Raw genomic sequence first — 20,721 nt, forward strand, 5'->3', positions numbered from 1 at the left:
TCTTAATCTGTTAAGAATCTTCACTAAGTAAAGTAAGGAAGACTCACCTTGACATTCATCACTTCCAGATGTTTTCCCATAACCAAGTTTACAAATACAGATATAGGCTCCGTTTGTGTTGAGACATTCTGTGTTATTTTTAGAAGCACAGATAGTTTGGTTTTGAGTACACTCATTGATATCTACAGAACAGTCAGTTCCATTCCATCCACTCTGACACTGACAGGTACCAGTCAAGGGGCTACAACTCTGTGTAGTAGTAGGAAAACAGCTGCACTGGTTAGCACAGTTATTTCCCCATAAATTATTTGTGCAAGCTGGAAAAAATTATTTAAATTGAATACTTCAGGATTAGCTTTATATAGTTTAAATAAAATAATATAAAACATTAAACCAGCATTCTTCAAACTGTGGGGTGCTCTCAAGAAGGGCGCAACACCATGACAAAGGGGGGAGGGAGAAGCAGGTCGAGGTTTTTTTTGGGGGGAAAATGGTGTATTTCCATTGTAGTTATCAATTAATATTTCTATGCAATATGACATTATTACCAATCATTTAACAATTCAAGAAAGAGAGTCCTGGACCTCAATTTGGGAGCTCCTGTCCAGCTTGGGGGGGGGGGGGGGGGGGGGGGGGCATAAAAGAAAAATGTTCATTTATGGGGGTGTAACTGATAAAAGTTTGTGAAATAATGCATTAGACTTCAAAGTTCAATAAAATAGAAAGTGTTACCAATTAGGCTACCTGATCTATGGGAGTGTTAAGTGCATTTCACAATTTTGACTTGAAAAGTAACATCTACTTCCAACTATGTCAACTTACTATTACAAGTGAAGCCGTCAGCAGCCAACATTTTACCGGTTGGACAAGAACATATGATACTTGTATTGTAGTCAGTTTCGGTACAAATTTCAGAGCAAGAACTGTTTAAACAGAGATCTACATCTAAAAGTAGAATATTTGACTTTTTGAAAATGAAATATATTAAAATATATTAAAATAGATGTTGAAAATAATGTGTGAATCTATGACAACTCAATTTTATTGACCAAGTATCCATTTCTACTTTATGAAAAACAGTTAATAATTGCAGGGAGGCTGTCCTGTGAGCTTTGCACAAACATTAACCTAGAATCTAAATCTAGTCTAGTATTTTACATTTGTATATTTGTATGCTGCTCAGCAAGTCTACAGAAGACATTGTCTTATGTAGTAGGTCAATTTATTTAGTCAACTCTTAAATATAATATAAATATAATATAAATATAATATAAATATAATATAAATATAATATAAATATAATATAAATATAATATAAATATAATATAAATATAATATAAATATAATATAAATATAATATAAATATAATATAAATATAATATAAATATAATATAAATATAATATAAATATAATATAAATATAATATAAATATAATATAAATATAATATAAATATAATATAAAAAAACTTTTGGGTCATATATGCAGTAATTCTCGCTGAAGCCATGTACAAAAAAAACAAACTTTTTTCATCCTTTGACATCATTTGAAATAACTTCATTGATAAAAAGATGTTAGCCAAAATTAATTTTTAAAGGAATAAATAATTCAGACAAATTTTAAATGTCAAACACGAGTTTTCCCTATGTGCCTAATTAGCTAGCCATTTTTTTTTCCCAAAAGATACACATAAATTGTCAAATTTCTAGAAAATAATAATTTGTAAACACCTGTCCAGTTTCCACCCATCTTTTTAAAAATTATTTTGCCCCCCCCCCTAATTAAGAGAGTGCAAGCTAACAGGAGAATCTGTAAAAGAGCATATAATGTCATTTATTTGTGACATTGACTTCAGGAACCACTACTGCAGTATTATGAAAATAAATACCAAATAGTAAAAGCCAAAACCAAAAAAAGGGAGGGATCCATGGGAAGTAAAAAACAATACAAAGCCTGGGAACAAATCAATGGGCAAAGCAGGTGGGTAATGCTATTAGAATATATACGAAAAATAGATTTTAACGAAAGCGCATAAGTATCGTGTATCTGTCTATATGCCCTTCTCATTGAGAACTTCTATCTTACATAAACAAATTAATTTTATTATAATAACATTTATCATGTAAATTGATGCTATGTGTTTAGTCACAAACCTCTACAGTTTCTCAAATCGCTGCTTAAAGCTTGTCCTTTAGGACAGAAACAAGTATCGATGCCATTGACATTAGCACACTGGAATTGACACATTGAACTGTTGGTGCACACACTGGTGACTGGAGAAGGTACAAACAATGTGTTAGAACAGCCTTACATGTTTAGAGTGACTTTTGTCATATTTCATTTAATAAGATACTAGTTAAGCCATGCAGTATAAATCTACTTATGATATATATATTTTGTATTTACTTGAATAAATTTTCAAAATAGATAAAAAGAAATCTGAAATATTTTTAGTGGCTATACCTTGACATGTGTATCCATCTCTTTCAAGTTTATAGCCAGGTTTACAAGAACAACGGTAACTGCCTACTGTGTTTATACAGATACTGGAACACTTGTCCAACTTCAAGTCACACTCATTTATATCTGTTTAGGAGAAATAAATTTACATTAAAATTTCTCTCAATATCATGAAAAAAGAACGAAACCTAATTTATAATATTAAAATATAATCATAGTTGGCAGATGTAATTCCTTACCAACACAGGTGTTTGTGTTTGTATTGTAAGTGTAACCCGGCCAGCAAGCACAAGAATAACTTCCATTGGAATTGATACAAGTCTGTTGACAAGTGTTTAATGAGGACTCAGAACATTCATCAATGTCTGCAGATATAATTAAATGTGTCAGACTAGTTTAAGCATTTCAAAGAAACATTTAAACCTTCAGATTATATTATTTAGACAAATATTACTGATGTGAAACTAAATATAGTAAAAGTAAAAGTAAAGTAAAGTTCCCCTGGCAATCTAACGGGCAGATGATGTTAAGGTCATGTTTCTCTGGTCAAATGTTACTGAGCAGGATGTCAAGTGGCCAGCACAATGACCAACCACCTTTACTTTCCTCAACAAGTACCCATTAGTGCCCTAAAAGTTCTAAATATAAAATCTTAGTCTTCACTGAGATTCAAACCAAGGTTTGGAAGCCAGGCGCTTAACCACTCACCAATCTCAATCTAAATATATTTGTAAGTAATTTAATATATAAATAAAAACAAGCTATATACATGAATCCTACATGAAATCCAAATAGTCAAAAACACTATTAAAGCAACAGCATAGAAACAGTACCGATAATAAATAACATTAACAATTAAAATAATTAAGAATTAAGAACATCAAATGCTATTAACCCCAAGCTAACCTGTGCAAGAACTGCCTGACAGTCTATAACCAGTTTTACAAACACAGTAATCAGGACCAGGTCTGTTCACACACTGCTCAGTTTCACTGCACTTGACTTCACCATTAGTACATTGGTTCACATCCACTTCACAGTAAACACCTGTTGTAGAGAGCATACAAAAGAAATCTTTTTGACTAGGATTAAAATGTTACATTACTTCCTTTGCGTACAAACTACGCAAGATGCGTACTTGTAGGCAGCTCTGTATATATATCTTCATTTTCTACATCTTACAAAATTAATTTATTGCCATTAATTAATTGGTTAATTTTGTTCATTGATGTATGTGTTGTTAAAGACCATAAATAAATGTGCAAAGTTTCAACTTGATCAGAGATAGGGAAGTGGGATGGAGTGAGTTGCTATAAGCTTTGTAATAAAAATACTGCCTTTTAAAAAAAAGCTAATACCTTATAGACTGTAATAAGAATCACAATGACACAATAACAAGTCTTAGCAACACAATACAAGGCATTATTAAGCTAGAAACAGGGCTAAAGGTATTCATAAAATTAATAATAATTGACAAACTTAATGTAGGCTCTAGGTGCTGTGGTAACATTACAAACATAAAAACGAGAGCTAATATGAAAAATTAATCTAAAAAATTTTAAACAGATAGGTCTTAATGTTCTTCTTGAATATATCAAAGCATATTGTCAGAAAACAACACTATAACAATGTTGGGAACACATTCTCACAACATTTCACAGATATAAAATGTAAAATGTTTGCAAAATATTTTTACATGTTTCGGATGTTCCTTCAGAGTTGAAGATAAAAAGTATCAACAATACAAACACATTCACATTGGTCAACAACTGCTGGATAAATACCCCACTGTCATTAGGATAGAAGAAATAAATTATTGTAAGGAAACAAGCCATTAAAAGATTTTGATATGGCCACCTTCCTTCCAAAGTGACTATGGATCATCTCATGGATGGCAAGATGAATGCATGGGCATTAGCTGTTGTTGGAACGATGTTGCATACACATAGATTTTATTTCTAAGCAAATTGCCAATGCCACATTACCGATTTTATGATGGCCTTTGCACTACTACTCTTTATGGAAAGCACTTAAGCAAAACAATATTTCTGTGTTTTATTTGATGTTGTCATTTCATCTGACTATTAATAAAATGTACTATTACAACTTAATTATAATATTGCATACAAAAGTAAAAAAAAAAATACAACTTAAAAAAACTTTACAAATAAATTAAGAAATTTTAAATAAGTTATTATAAATAAGTTATATCATAAATAAAAACCCACCGGTATATCCAGGTTTACAAATACATCCTCTAACATTATCACATCGTAAAGCTCCAGTAGAACAAGAACAAGATCTGGAACAATTGACTCCCCATGTTGTGTTACTACAGACTGTTAAACAAATATCACATGATAGTAAATCCAAGATACTCATGCAAATAAAGCTTTACCTAAATAATGATGCAATCACTAGTGCCATATGCTTAGCAACTAGTTCCATATGCTTAGGAACTAGTTCCAAATGCTTAGCAAGAGGTAAAAAAAATCAACAAAAATAATAATAACAATAAAAATAATAATAACAATGAAAATAATAATAACAATAAAAATAATCTTTATTATCCAAAAGGAAATGTGTCTTTTAACTTGTGCATTAAACCAAACAAAACATTAAAACTATAGAAAATAAAATATACATTCACATTAGATTCACTCAAAAGTTACATGTGAAATGTTTATATCAGATAGTTGTATTTAATTTTGTATTTAATGGTTTCATTGCTAGGGGAACAAAGGAGTTTTTGTGTCTTTCTTTGAAATCAGTGTTTTGTATCTCCTTTGTGATAGTAAAATCACAAAATTCTGACCCAAAGAGTGTTTTTTTATTTTTAAAATCTTATTAGCTTTCTTATGAAACAGTTGCCCAACTGGACTTTTTTTTTTTACCAATGATCTTACTAGCAGCATTTTGGATTTTATTAACTTTATTTTTAATGTTCAGATTGCCATACCCGGCAGTGATATTGAAACTTAAAATACTGGAGAAGTGAGCATGATAAAACATTGCCAAGGCATTAAACCAAATAAGAACAGATGCATTTCTAATTCACCGTTTTTAATTATTAAATAATTATTTACACGATAAGGAATTTGTTAAATTATAAGATGACTTACCTCTACATGTACGTCCATCATTGTCTAGCCTTGTACCAGGGGCACAGGAACAGCTGTATCCTGGTACACGATTTTCACACTTATAACTACACAAGTTTAGGGTTGATACTTCACACTCATTGATGTCTGCAGAATAGAGAGAATCACAATTACAATTTTTGTTTCTATCAGCATCAATCAGTTAGTTAATGTTGAATAGAGTTCTAACTTTACCTTGACACAATTCTTTGCCAACAAGTTGGTAACCATCACTACAGAAGCAAAATGATTTATTCTGCTGCAAATCTACAGTACATCCTTGAGAGCAATTCAATTTCTCAAAATCCTTGCACACATCCTTAGCTTTGGATAAAAAAAAATAAGTTTCAAAATTTTATTATAGGGTAATATCTCTTTTGTCTATTCTGTCATCTTAAATAGCTTGCTCTTCAATAGCACCACGTTTCTCAGTGATGATTCGTTTTGAACTTCATGATGGGCCAAAGAAAACTCTTTCAATATCATTCACCTCTGAAATAAGACCACCAGAGCACCGAAGATGTAGCCCCATTTTGGTTGAGCTCTCTTTAGTAAACTCTGTATATGTTTTGGAATCGTAGTATGTGGTTATTAGTTAGTAAAAATTACTTCAATGTTTGAATTTCGTGTATCATATATGGTAATAAAAGAATGGACAGGCCTGCCTTTGAAAGAGGTTCTAAGGCAAAAGACAGAGAGGAATGGAGAAAGACGGCTGACAAATCTTGCATGGTGCCCCAATGATCCAAGAGACCAAGGGATAGGTAAAGATAAAAAAAAAGGTAAAGGTAATATGGTAATAGGATAGGGATCTTGGGAATCAGTGTAGTGTTTACCAAGTAATCCCATGATGAGCAATAGAGTCAGAGTGTGGTGTATCATTAGGTCTTGTCAGATATTACCACAAGGTGCAAAGCAGATAATTTTGTTGAAACTTACTGCTAAACACTAGAAACTGCTGATTCATGCCCATAGGATGTAAGATTTAATTCACTAAACTGAAAGGTTATCTCTCAAATTGTAACTGATTCTTAATTGTGTCATGTTTTCAATAATTCAGTAATTATAATAAATTATTATTACCTTTAATAACTTCACTAGTTGGTCAGTGCTTTAACTCTTTCTCTATGTTGAATTGACCCCATTAAATTAAATTAATTTTTGTTTTTTATAAACTTTAATTTGTGTTATATAAAAAGAGCTTTTCTATAATTATTTACCTAATATAACATTTCCTGATTACATACAAAATAGTTATTGAAGTTAAATTATAACAGGCTAGTGAAACGCAAATGAACAAAATGAATAATTTCATCGGAACATGGAAAATAATTATGGAAAGAGTTAATTATGTTGTTCAAGTGGTTGAGTGAAATACCTTTGTCCAAGTGACCAAGAGAAGCAACTCTATTAACATAAATAACTGACAAGGACTGAAAGTTTCCGTAGGTTTAAGAATGCTCAGATTTTAAAACAAGTTTCATTTGTGCATTTACAAATGTAATAAAAGCAGATTCTTGAAAAAAGTAATTGACTGAATTCATGATTAGAATCTAAATGAAGGGTAAGTGTGAGTTTACCTTGAGAACAGGATGCTCTGTTATCACTCAACACAAAGCCATATATACATTCACAGTTGTATTTCCCGACCACATTGACACAGACCTGCTGGCAATTGTTTTCACCAGTTTTACATTCATCAATGTCTGAGGAGACAAGCCAAACAAGTGGCATAGCTATTATTAACCAACATTCTGACTACAATGCAATTATACATGACTAAAAATTACAAAACAAATTATAAATGCGTAAAGCAATTTAAAGAAAAAAAAACACCATAAGACCATAGCAGTGAAAAGTCTGAACCATTTAGAGTTGAATAATTTTATAATGATTCTTCTTAATTTGATTGAATAAAAAATAAAATAAAATAAAAAAAATGACTTGAATTTCACTGTTATGTGAGTTTAATACAATGACTTCATCTATACATTAATACAGGAGAAACTTACTTGTAGCATCAACAGTATTAAATACCTGATTAATTCATACAAGTTTAAAATTGTAATACTATTACAGTACCCTCGCACAGCTGACTTGTAGTGTTTCTGAAATATCCAGATTTACAGTTACAGACATAGCTTCCTACGTTGTTAACACAGTCTTCTTTTAATGCATCACAAGAGTTCAGTGTTGGGTCAGCACATTCATTCACATCTGAGGAAAAGAAGATACAATGTCAACTACTCTTAAAGAAGATACAATGTCAACTTCTCATTACTTTAAAAAAAAAAAAAAAAGATCTTTTTATATTGTTATAAATTTAAATTGCATAACAATGTAAAAAAATATGTTGAAAATAATTGTTATAAAAGTGTTTGAAACAATTTGCCACTGCATTGAACATTTTTCCTTCAATTTTTATTGATTGTAATAATAACCTTGGCAGTTTACATTCCTTAAATAGCCAACAGGACAATTGCAAGTATAGCCTCCAAGAGTGTTGACACAAATTTCTCCAACAGAACAGTCATCCGTGTCTAGACTACATTCATCAATATCTATGTTGCAGTTGTCTCCCTCCCAGCCTTTGCTACATACACAGCCTCTAACAGAGTCGCAGGTACCATGTCCACTACATTGACAAGATTTCATGCAGTTATAGCCATAGAAAGAAGTTTCACAAGCTGGAATAAATAAATATATAGAGCATCACCTGTTTTTAATCCATAAATAATCAGCCTAAAGAAACTATTAAACAACTTGTGTCAAAGGCATAATAAGAACTGTTTTCAATCCGTAAATAATCAGCCTAAAGAAACTATGAAAAAATTTGTGTTAAAGATAACATAATTACTAATAGTTTAACTTAGTAGCATGTCTACAAACCTGTGCAAGAAATTTTATCATCCATTAGTTCAAAGCCATTATAACATGAACAGTTAAATTTCCCTATTGTATCTGTACAGACTTGACTACAGGGCTTCTTGGTTAGTTTGCATTCATCAATGTCTAAATAAATGAAAGGAGCAAGACAAACATGCAGAACAAATGCAACTATTTAAATCATAATATGTGGATTTGATAAGCTAACATATCTTACAAGTTTAATATAACCTATCCAGTAGAAGATGATGATACACTATCAAAAAACAAAACATGATAAAACTAGAATCGTGTTCTCTGTAAAGATCTATGAATGCAAAGAGGACTGAGGCACAACAATAACTTGTAAGAACAACCAAGAAATTATAAAAAAAACTTCTAGATATCAAGTCTAGCCCTAACCTGGTACCCTCAATGAAAGGGAAGATGGGGACGGCCCAGGAAAACATGACGCCGCAATTTGGAAGCAGATACCAAGGAGATGGGCAAGACCTGGGACAGTTGGAAAGACTCGCCCAAAACAGTGATGCCTGGAGGAAGCTGGTTGGTGGCCAAAGCTCCAGGAGGGACCACAGGCAGAAATCAGATGATGCTATATATCATAATCATTTAATAACTAGTTTTATTAATTAAGCTTTATTTCAAGTTTTTAATATCCTTTATGACTGCATGGTCATGTGGTACTTGCTGTAGACTGTAGTTTGATGGTGACAATGCCCACTGTTCTGCAGAAGGTTTCGAGCAGGATGTTATTTAAATCTGAAGGAACATCCGAAACATGTAAAACAAAACCAAGTTTTCTTTTGATCAGCTTATTCATGTTTAATAATCTTAGGAATACCAATCAAATGATGCCATTATTTTATTATGAAATGTTTCTAAGGATAAACTAATATAACCACAAAATGGCTCACAATGTTAATATGCAGCTCAGTTTCAATAGACATGCTATCATGTTAGAGGAAGATAAAAGCTTTACTTACTGATGCAAGAAATGTTATCTTGAGCAAGTGAGTATCCTACATTACATTCACACCTTGCTACTTCATTTTCCACCAGACACAGTTGTGAACAATTTTTGGATTTACATTTCTCCTCATTTGTTTTGTCTGTCAGAGAAAGTTGTTCAAAGCTTCAATTCAGATTCATATGGTAGCGAAAAGAAATTTTGACATGAACAGAATTTATGCATAGTGAAAGGAAGACAGATAAACACTTACTCTGGATGCAAGTTCCATTAATCTTATAGTATCCTGTAAAGCAATCACAGGAGTAGCTGCCTGGATTATTTTCACATATTTGAGGGCAGTCATCTGTGTTCTCTTCACATTCATCAATTTCTGAGAAAAAAAGATATATATTTACTTAGGGCTAGGAAACCTTTACAGTAGAGCACAGATTGGGCTATGTTAAAAAATTAATAAAATAACATTTGGTACTTTGGTGCATTCCAGTCAACAGCAATAAGTTTGAATCTCATTGAAGGTGAGGATGTTATTTCAAAATCAAGTCTAACAAGCTCAAATAGAAACTTTAATTTTAAAAAGGAATTTGGAGGATGTGTTTTTCACATGATACTAGCCAATGCCTACTTCTGTAATGCTCATTTTTATAGAGAGGATTCTCCTCTTTACTTACTATCTTTGAAGCTCTAGATCTAATGAAAATCACAATTTTTTTCTTATTTACTGATCTCTCACAGTGTCATTCAAAAGAAGTAATAACATTATACTTTATGAAGTTTTTACTTCTAAGAGTCTAAATCAACTAAAATATCGATCAACTTATTAAAAGCCTAAACTTACCTTTTACATGCCAGGTGCATGTTTAATGTAAATTTTCATGTAAAACCACACCAATTCAACTTAAGCACATGAATGCAGCCACTTGTAAAGTACAACATGTAGTTTAATTTTGATTGGTTGGTTATATTAGATTCTGACTCCTTTTTTTTTTTTTATGAAATAGGCAAGCAACGAAAAAGCGGTCCATAGGCATAGTGGCCATTTTAGAAATTACAGAAAAAAGTGTTCCACCAGTCTGGTAGTGTTAATGTCCAAAATAAAAAGGTTATTGTTTCTTAACTTACCATCACAAAGTGTTTTATTCTGCACATTCATCCTGTAACCACTGGAACAGCTACAACTGTAGGATCCAACTGTGTTGACACATACTTGTGAACAGGTGACATTAAAACTGCATTCATTGATGTCTACAAGAAAACATCATTTAATTTATAAAAGGTTTTAAAAAAACAACTTATTAGTTTTAAACTTGTTAATTTTCATTAACCTTGAACACTTTGAAAATATATCTATGGGAATATTAAACAAAATACTTGAAATTATCCCTTACCTAAACACTTGCCACCTTGTTCCTGAAATCCAAGAGGACAAGGTCCACACACATAGCCAGTAAGATTCATGCCTTGCTGTTCTGGTGTCAGGTCAGTACAGTTCTGGCCCACAGCACAAGGACTAGCACTACATGCATTGTAGTTCTCATTACAAAAATCTCCTGAAACAAATTAAAAATGAATCAATGCGATTTTTTCCTCAAATTATACCTTCATATTGTTAAAACTAATTTGCTTTACTGTAAGATTTTAGTATCAAATATACATTTATCGCAAAATGCTAAAAATGCTTATTTAGAAAGAATAATAGACCAAAAGGCATATGAAAAACTTTAACACTCAATCCTTTCTAAATATATAAATATAGATTAATTATTTGGAGTTTTCCTTTCCAGCTCCTCTTCAGCTATGCCTCCCTACAAAGCATTTTTTTTAGTGAGAAAGAATAAACTTTAAACCTTGATCAGTCAAGAAAAGGTCATGAAAAGATGTGGAGGGGGGGGGGGGGGAGAAGTGCTATTTAGAGTATAAAATTATGTAAGCAGTAAAGTAAAGTACCTCTTTCAGACCTTGTAATTTACAGGGCAGATGATGGAAAGGTCATCTTTCTCTATGGTCAATGGTTAACAAAGGTATCATGTGGTCACCACAGCAATAACCGACTTTCCTTTCCCAAACTAATGTGAGGTACCCTTATGGTTGGGTGGAGTCAGAGGTGTGCTAAAAATCCTAATATACTTTCTAATTCTTCACAAAAGATTCCAACCTGAGACCCCTTTTACCACTCAGCTACTATGCCCCTCAAGCAGTCATTAGATTTTTTTTATCTGGATGTAGACTTTTTTAAAAACAAGTCTAATTGGCACAAAGAATTCTAATGTAGAAAAAAAGGTTACTTAAAAATTTAACAGAAAATTTCACATCACCTGTATAAGCAGGATCGCATTTACAAGCAAACAGCTTAGATGTTCCAGAAGCACTGAGTACCCTACTTTTATCACATTCTCCATGTCCACTACAGTTGGTGCATGTAGCAGTTGGTATTGTGATGATATTAGATAGACCCTCTTTGCTGTCTACAGCATAAACTCTAGATATAAACATATAACACATAGATAACAATAGGGGGAATAAAAACATTTTATAGAAGTAAAAGCTGAAAGTGACAAATATTATTAGACCAGCTTATTACATACAAGGAATAATAACCTTAGAAAATAGAATTAACATGCAGGGTTTCCTATATGTATTTTGAAAGCAGCAGTAAATCTTTTTTTTTTCCTGTATAGATAGTATAGATAGATGGAAAATCTCCCACACTTAAAACAAATTTTATCGCACAAGCCACATTCTCATCTCACTTGTTCAAAGCTGAGAAAAGAAGCAGGCATATTCTGCAGCTGTCCCAAACCACCCATGCCATGTGTGTGGCTGTCTTTTTAAATTGGATTGAACTCCACAGCCATCTTCAAGTTTATAGAGAGTGAGAAATATTCCATCTTAGACTAAAAAGGAGGAGCTAAACTCTATAGAGTTTGGCTTGCAAAATATAGGCATTGAACAATTATTTGTTTTCAAAAGTTTTTAAGATTCAAAAATATCAATTTGCTTATAAACTAACTAGACATTAGTAAAAGATGTATATCTTACTGAATGATAATAGAACTCTCGACATCAGGGATGTACGAAATAACTCCATCAGCCGATACATTAAGTCTAGAAGAAGGGTTTTGCAATTTATAAGTGACAATATCACTATCAGCATCAGTTGCATACACTTTAATAGTGTTGGTTCTATTGGCTGTTACATCCCATTGACTGTCATTATTTAACTGTTGGGTCAAGTTTAGGACTGGTAAATTGTTGGCTGAAAAAAAAAACAAAAAAAAAAACTATGATTAGGCAGAAAAAAAAAAATCAATAACTTGATGTTTGGTTTGGATCAAGCTACGATATAAACATATGTACAAATTATTTACTTAAAGAAACAGAAGCTGCTTTGGCCTCTTGGTTTGTGTTGTTTGTGTTTCTAGCAAATTCATCATCTCCAGTAGCCAGATAGTCAAATATACAAGCATCATTGGAAGAGCCACATTTAGTTTTTGCTGCAGCTAGTTTTACTTGATCTACTTCTTCAATAAACATTGGAACAAAATCTGGATGTCTGTAAGTAGCTGCACTTTCTCTGATGATATAGGTAAAGACACTGTCTTTGTCAGTAACTTCCCCTGAAATCAAATGAAAGATATTCATGATATATTATGAGTTAACTTTTTTTTTTGTACAATCTTCTTGACATCATTTTGAAACAGTTAAAAAAAAAAAGTTACATAATGTGTCAATGAGACGTAAAAAAAGATAACATTTGATATCATTTGGATGAATTTTATTGACAAAAAGACGAAAACCACTGATTAAATATTTCTGAACAATTATAATGGTCAAACCAGAGTTTTCATTATGAGCTGAAGATTTTTTTTACCAGTTTTACATTAACTGTCAAATTTTTACAAAAACCTTGAGAGTCATACTCAAAATAAAATTTACAAATATATGTATAAGTGTCTCCCTATATCTATCTATCTATCAATCTATATAGATACATATACACAATGAGATAGAAATGTAATAGTAGATATTGTAACAAAAACAAACAGGAACTCACATTTCTTTCCGAAATTTTCAAATATTTTCCTCTCTGTGTTGGTCTGATTAGCTGTCAACACTGTACCATTCGGCAGGATGAAGTCATTGTTTGAATTCCCATCAAAGTTACCCATAAGTCCTCGAGTTTGGTTTTGTAACTTAATGTCAGCTTGTACTGTGAACTCAAGACTTCTTGTGCCAATGAACATTTTCAATGTGATACCTGTAAAAAGTCTTCTTTGAATAAGAATTCTATCTATGTAATTTTTAATAAAAATGTCATGTATCAATAAATAAATTAATGCTAATAAAGTTATATGTTGCCTGCATTAAAAAAAAAACTGTATGAAACAAAGGGAGAAAATAACCTGACCTGTAGTAAAAGATGCCACCAGTCTAGTTTTGTTTGCACTGTCTTCTCTTAAAATAATGAAATTGCTCAGAGTCTTCTGGAAGGTGGTTGACCCATAGAAATCATTAGTATAGTCTATTTTATCAGCATAGATAATCATGGCTAAGAGAAAAAAAAAATGTTTATGAACAAATAATGTTTGAGAAATTAAAAAAAAATGAATTGTAGTTTTTTAAAGAAAGCACTTAGATCTAAGCCTACCTGTTTTTGTCTGAGAAATCTCAACTTGTAATATAGAGGAGCCATTGCCCTCATTCACTGCAAATGCTATAAACACTGTGGCATTGGTTAATGTGCCATTGGTTGTTTCTGCTCGACCAGTTCTTGCCTTATTAGAGAACAAATATTAACAAAAATAAACATCAAGACAATTAAAAGTGTTCCCAAAAACAAAAAAAAACTTTAAAAAAAGATAATTGTTGTTTTTTTTTTAACATTTAATAATTAATATTATATATTAGTATAGAATGTTATATTATTATTATTATACATCCACAATATTGTTGCTCAAAGTAGTAACTTTTTTTTAAAGATGCTGGTTTCATTTACAGTTTAAATAAAAAATGCATAACGAAAAAGAAATAAAAAAGCAATATTAAATATTTTTGAAACACTAGGACCCATCATTAAATTTAAAAAAAATATATTTAGCACATGGAATGAAATCTGTTCGCTATAACATTATAGGTTCATACTTAAGGCGACTAAAATAGTCAAACAAAGATAGCAACAACATACATTGTGTTATTTAATGGTCATCATAGATGACAAATTAGTTTAAAAATTTCATTTTAACTTATAACTCATTTGGAAAGCAGGTTATACATCGTATTATGTATGCAAAAATGTATCTAGAAGATAGCTCCCAGTATTCAATACCAATAATTTTCAAACCAAATCAATTCACAGAACTGGGTTTCCCCAAGGTACATTAGTGTAAACTTTATTTGTGAAATATAAAATGCAATGTGTTTGTCCTCTATGAGAAAGCGTGGCACCTAAGAGATCTAACTAGTACATCAGCAAGCCATTGTTTACAATGCAAGATTATCCAAACTCAGTTGCACAGATAATGAATACTGTACATGGCCACCTGTGGAATAGATGTCTACATAATCTTTATAGCTTAACCATGATGTTATATGCACTTCAGACTGTCCTCTCAATAGTCCTGGAAAATCCTACCCTGTTGCAATACCCAGGCCTAGGATGAAATATTTTCATATCTGAAGGAACATCCGAAACATATAAAATAAAAAAAAAGAAACTGATGTTTATTTAGGATGGAACCATTTTGTACTTATTTTTAAAATCACATCCAGTCCTGGTGACTGAAAGGATAAATACAACAATAAGATGCATAATGTTGGTGGCAGTTCATTTTGGTTTGATTGGACAAGTTAATGATTTTTTAGGTTGCTTAAAGACTTAATGGACAAAGAAAACTTAATAAAATATACCCATGTATGTGTTTGCTTGGCACCTAATGGCAGTATGAAACCTTCTCCCAGATACCCTATTCGCCATGTCTACAATACATTGGACCATAGTTCACAGAGCAATTGGCTTATAACATGTAAGACATGCTCAACAAAAGCAATAAAAGAGTATACCATTGCTTTCTTTTCTCTTTTAGAATTGTCAAATAGTTTCCCAAGTATATAATAAAGTATTCTATTCTAACACTGCAATTGTACTGTACATTTTTTTACAAATTAAGATTTTATAAAGCCTTTAAGTCTATTTTTATAAACAAATAAAATACATAAACCCACGCATTTCCATGCATGGTTCAGTTATTAAATTATTATAAAAATGAAGGTACCATTAATGAACAGATGCATATCATAAGGTCAGACATTGAACAGAATAATATTAAGTTATTTTTTTTAATCTTAAAACGTTAGTTTGGGCTTGGTCCCAAAACAAAGACTAACCTGAAACATGAATTTGTTCTCAATGTATATTATGATATACTCTGCCCATCCATTTAGTGTATAAACATAATTGTCAAAAGTTGTGATGTGCGGGTCACCAAAAGAGGAAGCTGTAAGATAATTGTTTTTACATCATTACTAAAATAAATTTAAATATTTAAAAAATGTTTTAAATACAGATAAAACAATGTTAACCATGTCTTTACATGTCCCAGTGATTAAGATTGATTATATTTTTATTTCTTCTTACAATAATATATCATTACCATTCCCTTTATATTAATAGAGTAAAAGTTCTGTTTCAGATGATGTAACTTCATGTTACTTCAACTAACGGTTAACGAAGGGTGTCATGTGACCAGCACAACAACCAATCACCTTTACTTTCCCCAAATTAAGTTAGGTACCCATTAGAGTTGGGTGGGCTCAATGGTGACCAAAAATCCCAAAATTCAAAACCCCAGTCTTGAATTAGAATCCAGGGCCCAATGTTCAGAAGCCAAGCAATAAAACACTAAGCCACTGCGCCCCCATACTAAAAAAGTATTAAAGAAAATTATGGACATAATTGGTAGTAACTTTTTTTTTATTGCATAAGAGCATGCTCTCTCTCTATATATAAGATATTAACAACACATAAAAGTGTTTGAAATAATAATAATATGCACAAAGCACATATTACCAGACAGAAAAGATGAATCTAAACTGCATCTATGTTCAGGGCGGACTTTAATGTAAAGATCACAGAGATCCGATTCCTTGCAACACCAAATCTTGGCGGTTAAATCTTTCTCCAAAGACTGACGCCTATTCTCTTGGAAAGGATTTTCTGTTAAAATGTTTCCAGAGTCTGCTACACCAGAAACATAGAATGATTCTCTAGCAGCTCGTTGTGTATCTTCCCATCTGTTACTAGTTGAGTTTTTATATTGATAACAGCAAAGCTGAAAGTAAGGAAAAAACACATCACAAAGACACATCTACTAATTTACAAAGCACATTATTTTACATAATTTATTAATAGTTATTTAAATACACATAAGTAATAAAGCTGTTTCCTTTATTTCACCATTTCTGAGAAATTGTATTTGAACTCATTTTCTAGAATTTTTTTTTTTAGTTAATGGATAATCATCCTTGGATTATCCTTTTATTTCATTGAGCCACACATCATATCCACATGGATATACTGTCCCACTCTAGTCAATGTGTAAAAAACATATTTATTTTATTTATCCATCAAACTGGCTTCTTTTAAACAGACCTTATATCTTTCAAATAAAATTCTAGCTACTAGCTAACACTCTTTATAACACTGTGGAGCAAGTTAAAGAAATTGTTACTGGCAAATCAATCAAAATAAAATGTAGGCTGTGGCATATAATAATGCTTAAAATAAATCATCCATTATAAAAGAACAAGGCAATTGGTCTTTTTAATTATCAATGTTTGGGCATAATTTAAAATTAAATAAGTTCACCTTATTTAGAGTATTTTTTGGAAGTTCTCTTTTCATGTAATTGGAAGATATTGCATAGCAGTAAATGCTGTCATTACTTCTCTTTTCCACAAGTGTCCATTGATAGCTTAATCTTTCTAAACTACAAGGACATTGCAACAGTGACTTGGCATCACTCTGAAACTGTGCATTGTCAATGAGATTCTGGTTGCTGTAGTAAAAGTCTAAGCATTTTTGTGCAGGGTTGTCAGATGTACCAACTATATCAATATAAGTTCCTTCACGGCCTGTAGAACATAGAAATACTTGATTGAATGCTTAGTAAATCTTTAAGCACATTCAAGGAATGATAAACAAATTAAATTGTAACATAAATTTAACAAATGACAGGTTTAGGTTTAATCTTAAAAGTAGCTTCTTTTTTAACTCTCCGTAATTATTTTTGCACGTTCTGACAGAATTGTTTATTTTTCATATTTGTACATTCTACCCTGTTATGATTAAACTTCAATAACATTTTTGTTTATAATCAGAAAATGTTACTTTTGGTATAGAGTTATTGGAGAATGTATGCTCCTTTTATTTAACACAAATTATAGTTGCTAAAACCAATAATTTATTAAATTCAATTGAGTCAAATTGACAAATGGTATCCTTAATTAGGAGAGAAAGAGTTTAAGAACTGAGTCACTCTTTCTGTACCTGCTGTTCCAATGTCAGTAGCAAGAGTTATTGTTTTTCTTGAATAGGTTAGTCCATAGTCCTTAGTTTTGTTATCATATAAATATCCTACAAAAATATTTCTATTAGGAACAAACTCCCATTTCATTCCACCTTTCTGGTACATTGTTATAGCATAGGTTGTTGTACCATTACTGGCAATGATAGCTTGGAAAGTATTGACTTCTGTCTGTTAAAAAAAAAAAATGCAGTCAATAATGTGGTTACCATATAAGAAAGAATATATCTTACTGTAAATTGAAATAAGTAATTCAATGAAAGGGAATTGGAGTGGATGAGAATGTTCAATAATTATACAAAACAAAATAATGAAAAAATAGTGAAACAAAAATAATAGTCAGTCTTTATTACTTGTAGGCTTTTATACTTGGACATTGTGTTTCTGTCCTGTCTAGGATAGTGCACAAAATAGTGAACATTCTTGATAGAAGTGTGTGCAATATCTACATCAACATTGGTAAATTGTATCTTCTTTTTCCAATGCCTCTTATTAGCTGGGAAAATGTACATTGTTGGAGGGTGGGTGCACACAGATTTCAAACATTCTTTTTCAAGTCTGGATCTATATTATCATCAAACTACAATTTTATATACTCTGAGTAGATTTACACATGGGCATAACAAGGATTGTTTTCAGGGTGGGAGTGTTGAATAAGGACAGGTTAACACATTTTTCTTTTATTTTCAGCTATTACTCATTAGTTATTAAGAGCAAAGTAAACACTCTTAGAAAAAGGCATCAGCTTTATAAAGAAGGTATTTTTTTTTTATTTTACTCGTTTAATGATATACAAATATACTTACTTTAATGGTAAACAAATATACTTACTTTAATGGTATACAAATATACTTACTTTAATGGTATACAAATATACTTACTTTAATGGTATACAAATATACTTACTTTAATGGTAAACAAATATACTTACTTTAATGGTATACAAATATACTTACTTTAATGGTAAACAAATATACTTACTTTAATGGTATACAAATATACTTACTTTAATGGTATACAAATATACTTACTTGATTACCACAGTAAATGCTAGATGTAGTCGAATATTGATTTTCTCTACAAAGCCATGAGTACCAGGCATATGGTTTCATATTCTTCCAAGTTACAACTATCACAGTACTGGCATTGAAATTTCCAGAACCACGTGGAAAAAATTCCTTCACCTGTTAAGTTGAACAAAGCATTAAAATAGTCTTAAAAAAAACATGTTGATCAACAATGTGGTTCAGCTCTAGCAGCAGGTGAAATAAAGCTAGAAAGTTAAATTAATTACTTCTCTGTCACAAACTAATTAATCATTTGCATTTATTAACCTATTTAATCCTTAAGTTTTAGAACAACAATTTCTAAGACTCTTCATATTGTGCAAAGAAATAAAAATAACAGAAAAGGTTTTGCAAAAATCTATCCCTATGATAAACTTTTAAAACTGTAGGTATATAATGATTACTGAATATATTTTTTTTTTTTCTTACCTCTGATGAGGCCCGGGAAAAAATTTGCTCCTGCATAGGAGAACTGAAGTAAGTTCCTTTATCCCTGACTTTCTCATACAAATGATAATAGACACGAGAGTTGGCATAGTTAGAATCAACTTCACTCCAGAATGGTGCAAATATATTTTGAGACCTACCATTTGCCTGTCGAATGCTTGGTGGTAGAGGTGTGTATGGTTCTCCAAAGGTTATTGCACCAAATATTGAAACCTAAAATGCATGTAAAAAAAAACAACATCTTAAATACCTCGTATGACTTTGACAAAAAATGCAATTCCTATCAATGCAAAATCTAAACAGGTAAGTACTGCCTGGTCGAGCGGTATACGCAATGGACTGTTGTTCAGATAGTCTCAATAGTCCCGGGTTAATACCCCTCCCACTTTCAGCCATCGTCATCCTGTGGGAGTTTTGGACTAGAATGAAATTATCTTCAAAGATAAAGGAACATCTAAAGCATTTTACAACTCTAAAAAAAAATTAGTTTTACGTTTTTTAAAGAATAAATTAATAAACAGAAAACAATTTTAATTAGGTTAATAGATAACATTTTAAATTTTGAAAACCCTAATTCTACTTATATTAAAAACCTAATAGCAAATATTGTTTTAAAAAAAACTTGAAATTTATATTTATATGTAGAAGAAAATTTCTTGTTATCAAAAGGAAAGTAGAATTTTGCAGTTTTACATGATGTAAGGGTTTAACTTTTTGTCTCCGTAATTATTTTTCCAGGTTCCGACAGAATTCTTCATTTTGCTCATTACTATTTCACTAGCCTGTTATGATTAAGCTTCAATAACTTTTTCATTTATTATCATTTATTATCAGAAATTGTTTTATTTGGTTTGAATTAAATGGGAATGCATGCTATTTTTATACAACACAAAGTAAAGTTTATAAAATTAAACATTAATTTAATTAATGAGGTCAAATCAATGATGGTATCGTCAATTGGGAGAGAAAGAGTTAAGCCACTCTTAAAATTCTAAACAATTGAAACTGACAATAATTTTTTAAGAACTTGCCTGAAAATCCTTATGTAATTTTGATCCAAAAGGAATATAACCACTAAATTGAACTATTGGACTAATATAAGTTGCAAACTCTTGCGATACAGTCTGATCACCAACGTCAGAGCCATAGGAATACAACGCTGAAAATACAAATT

General features: G+C 31.2%; 1 protein-coding gene across 1 annotated transcript in view; it reads right to left on the reverse strand.

Moving 5' to 3' along the window:
- The window catches only part of LOC106064629 (mucin-17-like), a 78,149-nt gene that overhangs the window by 32,724 nt on the left and 24,704 nt on the right, over positions 1–20,721 (reverse strand). Inside the window, exons 20-49 of the mRNA XM_056004299.1 lie at positions 20,579–20,706; positions 19,530–19,760; positions 19,065–19,217; positions 17,997–18,204; positions 17,316–17,581; positions 16,518–16,779; positions 15,836–15,945; positions 14,100–14,226; positions 13,860–14,000; positions 13,506–13,709; positions 12,820–13,068; positions 12,491–12,707; positions 11,767–11,930; positions 10,840–11,001; positions 10,574–10,696; positions 9,705–9,824; positions 9,468–9,593; positions 8,488–8,610; positions 8,040–8,285; positions 7,681–7,815; positions 7,179–7,304; positions 5,794–5,922; positions 5,581–5,706; positions 4,687–4,797; positions 3,365–3,505; positions 2,698–2,823; positions 2,462–2,584; positions 2,152–2,271; positions 823–945; positions 48–317 (exon numbers count right to left, since the gene is read on the reverse strand). Coding sequence (XP_055860274.1) covers positions 48–317; positions 823–945; positions 2,152–2,271; positions 2,462–2,584; positions 2,698–2,823; positions 3,365–3,505; positions 4,687–4,797; positions 5,581–5,706; positions 5,794–5,922; positions 7,179–7,304; positions 7,681–7,815; positions 8,040–8,285; positions 8,488–8,610; positions 9,468–9,593; positions 9,705–9,824; positions 10,574–10,696; positions 10,840–11,001; positions 11,767–11,930; positions 12,491–12,707; positions 12,820–13,068; positions 13,506–13,709; positions 13,860–14,000; positions 14,100–14,226; positions 15,836–15,945; positions 16,518–16,779; positions 17,316–17,581; positions 17,997–18,204; positions 19,065–19,217; positions 19,530–19,760; positions 20,579–20,706 — 4,890 coding nt within the window. The remainder of the gene's footprint in view (positions 1–47; positions 318–822; positions 946–2,151; positions 2,272–2,461; positions 2,585–2,697; positions 2,824–3,364; positions 3,506–4,686; positions 4,798–5,580; positions 5,707–5,793; positions 5,923–7,178; positions 7,305–7,680; positions 7,816–8,039; positions 8,286–8,487; positions 8,611–9,467; positions 9,594–9,704; positions 9,825–10,573; positions 10,697–10,839; positions 11,002–11,766; positions 11,931–12,490; positions 12,708–12,819; positions 13,069–13,505; positions 13,710–13,859; positions 14,001–14,099; positions 14,227–15,835; positions 15,946–16,517; positions 16,780–17,315; positions 17,582–17,996; positions 18,205–19,064; positions 19,218–19,529; positions 19,761–20,578; positions 20,707–20,721) is intronic.

Source organism: Biomphalaria glabrata, chromosome 11 (assembly GCF_947242115.1).
Source record: "Biomphalaria glabrata chromosome 11, xgBioGlab47.1, whole genome shotgun sequence".
In the NCBI taxonomy this organism is placed as follows: Eukaryota; Metazoa; Mollusca; class Gastropoda; family Planorbidae; genus Biomphalaria; species Biomphalaria glabrata.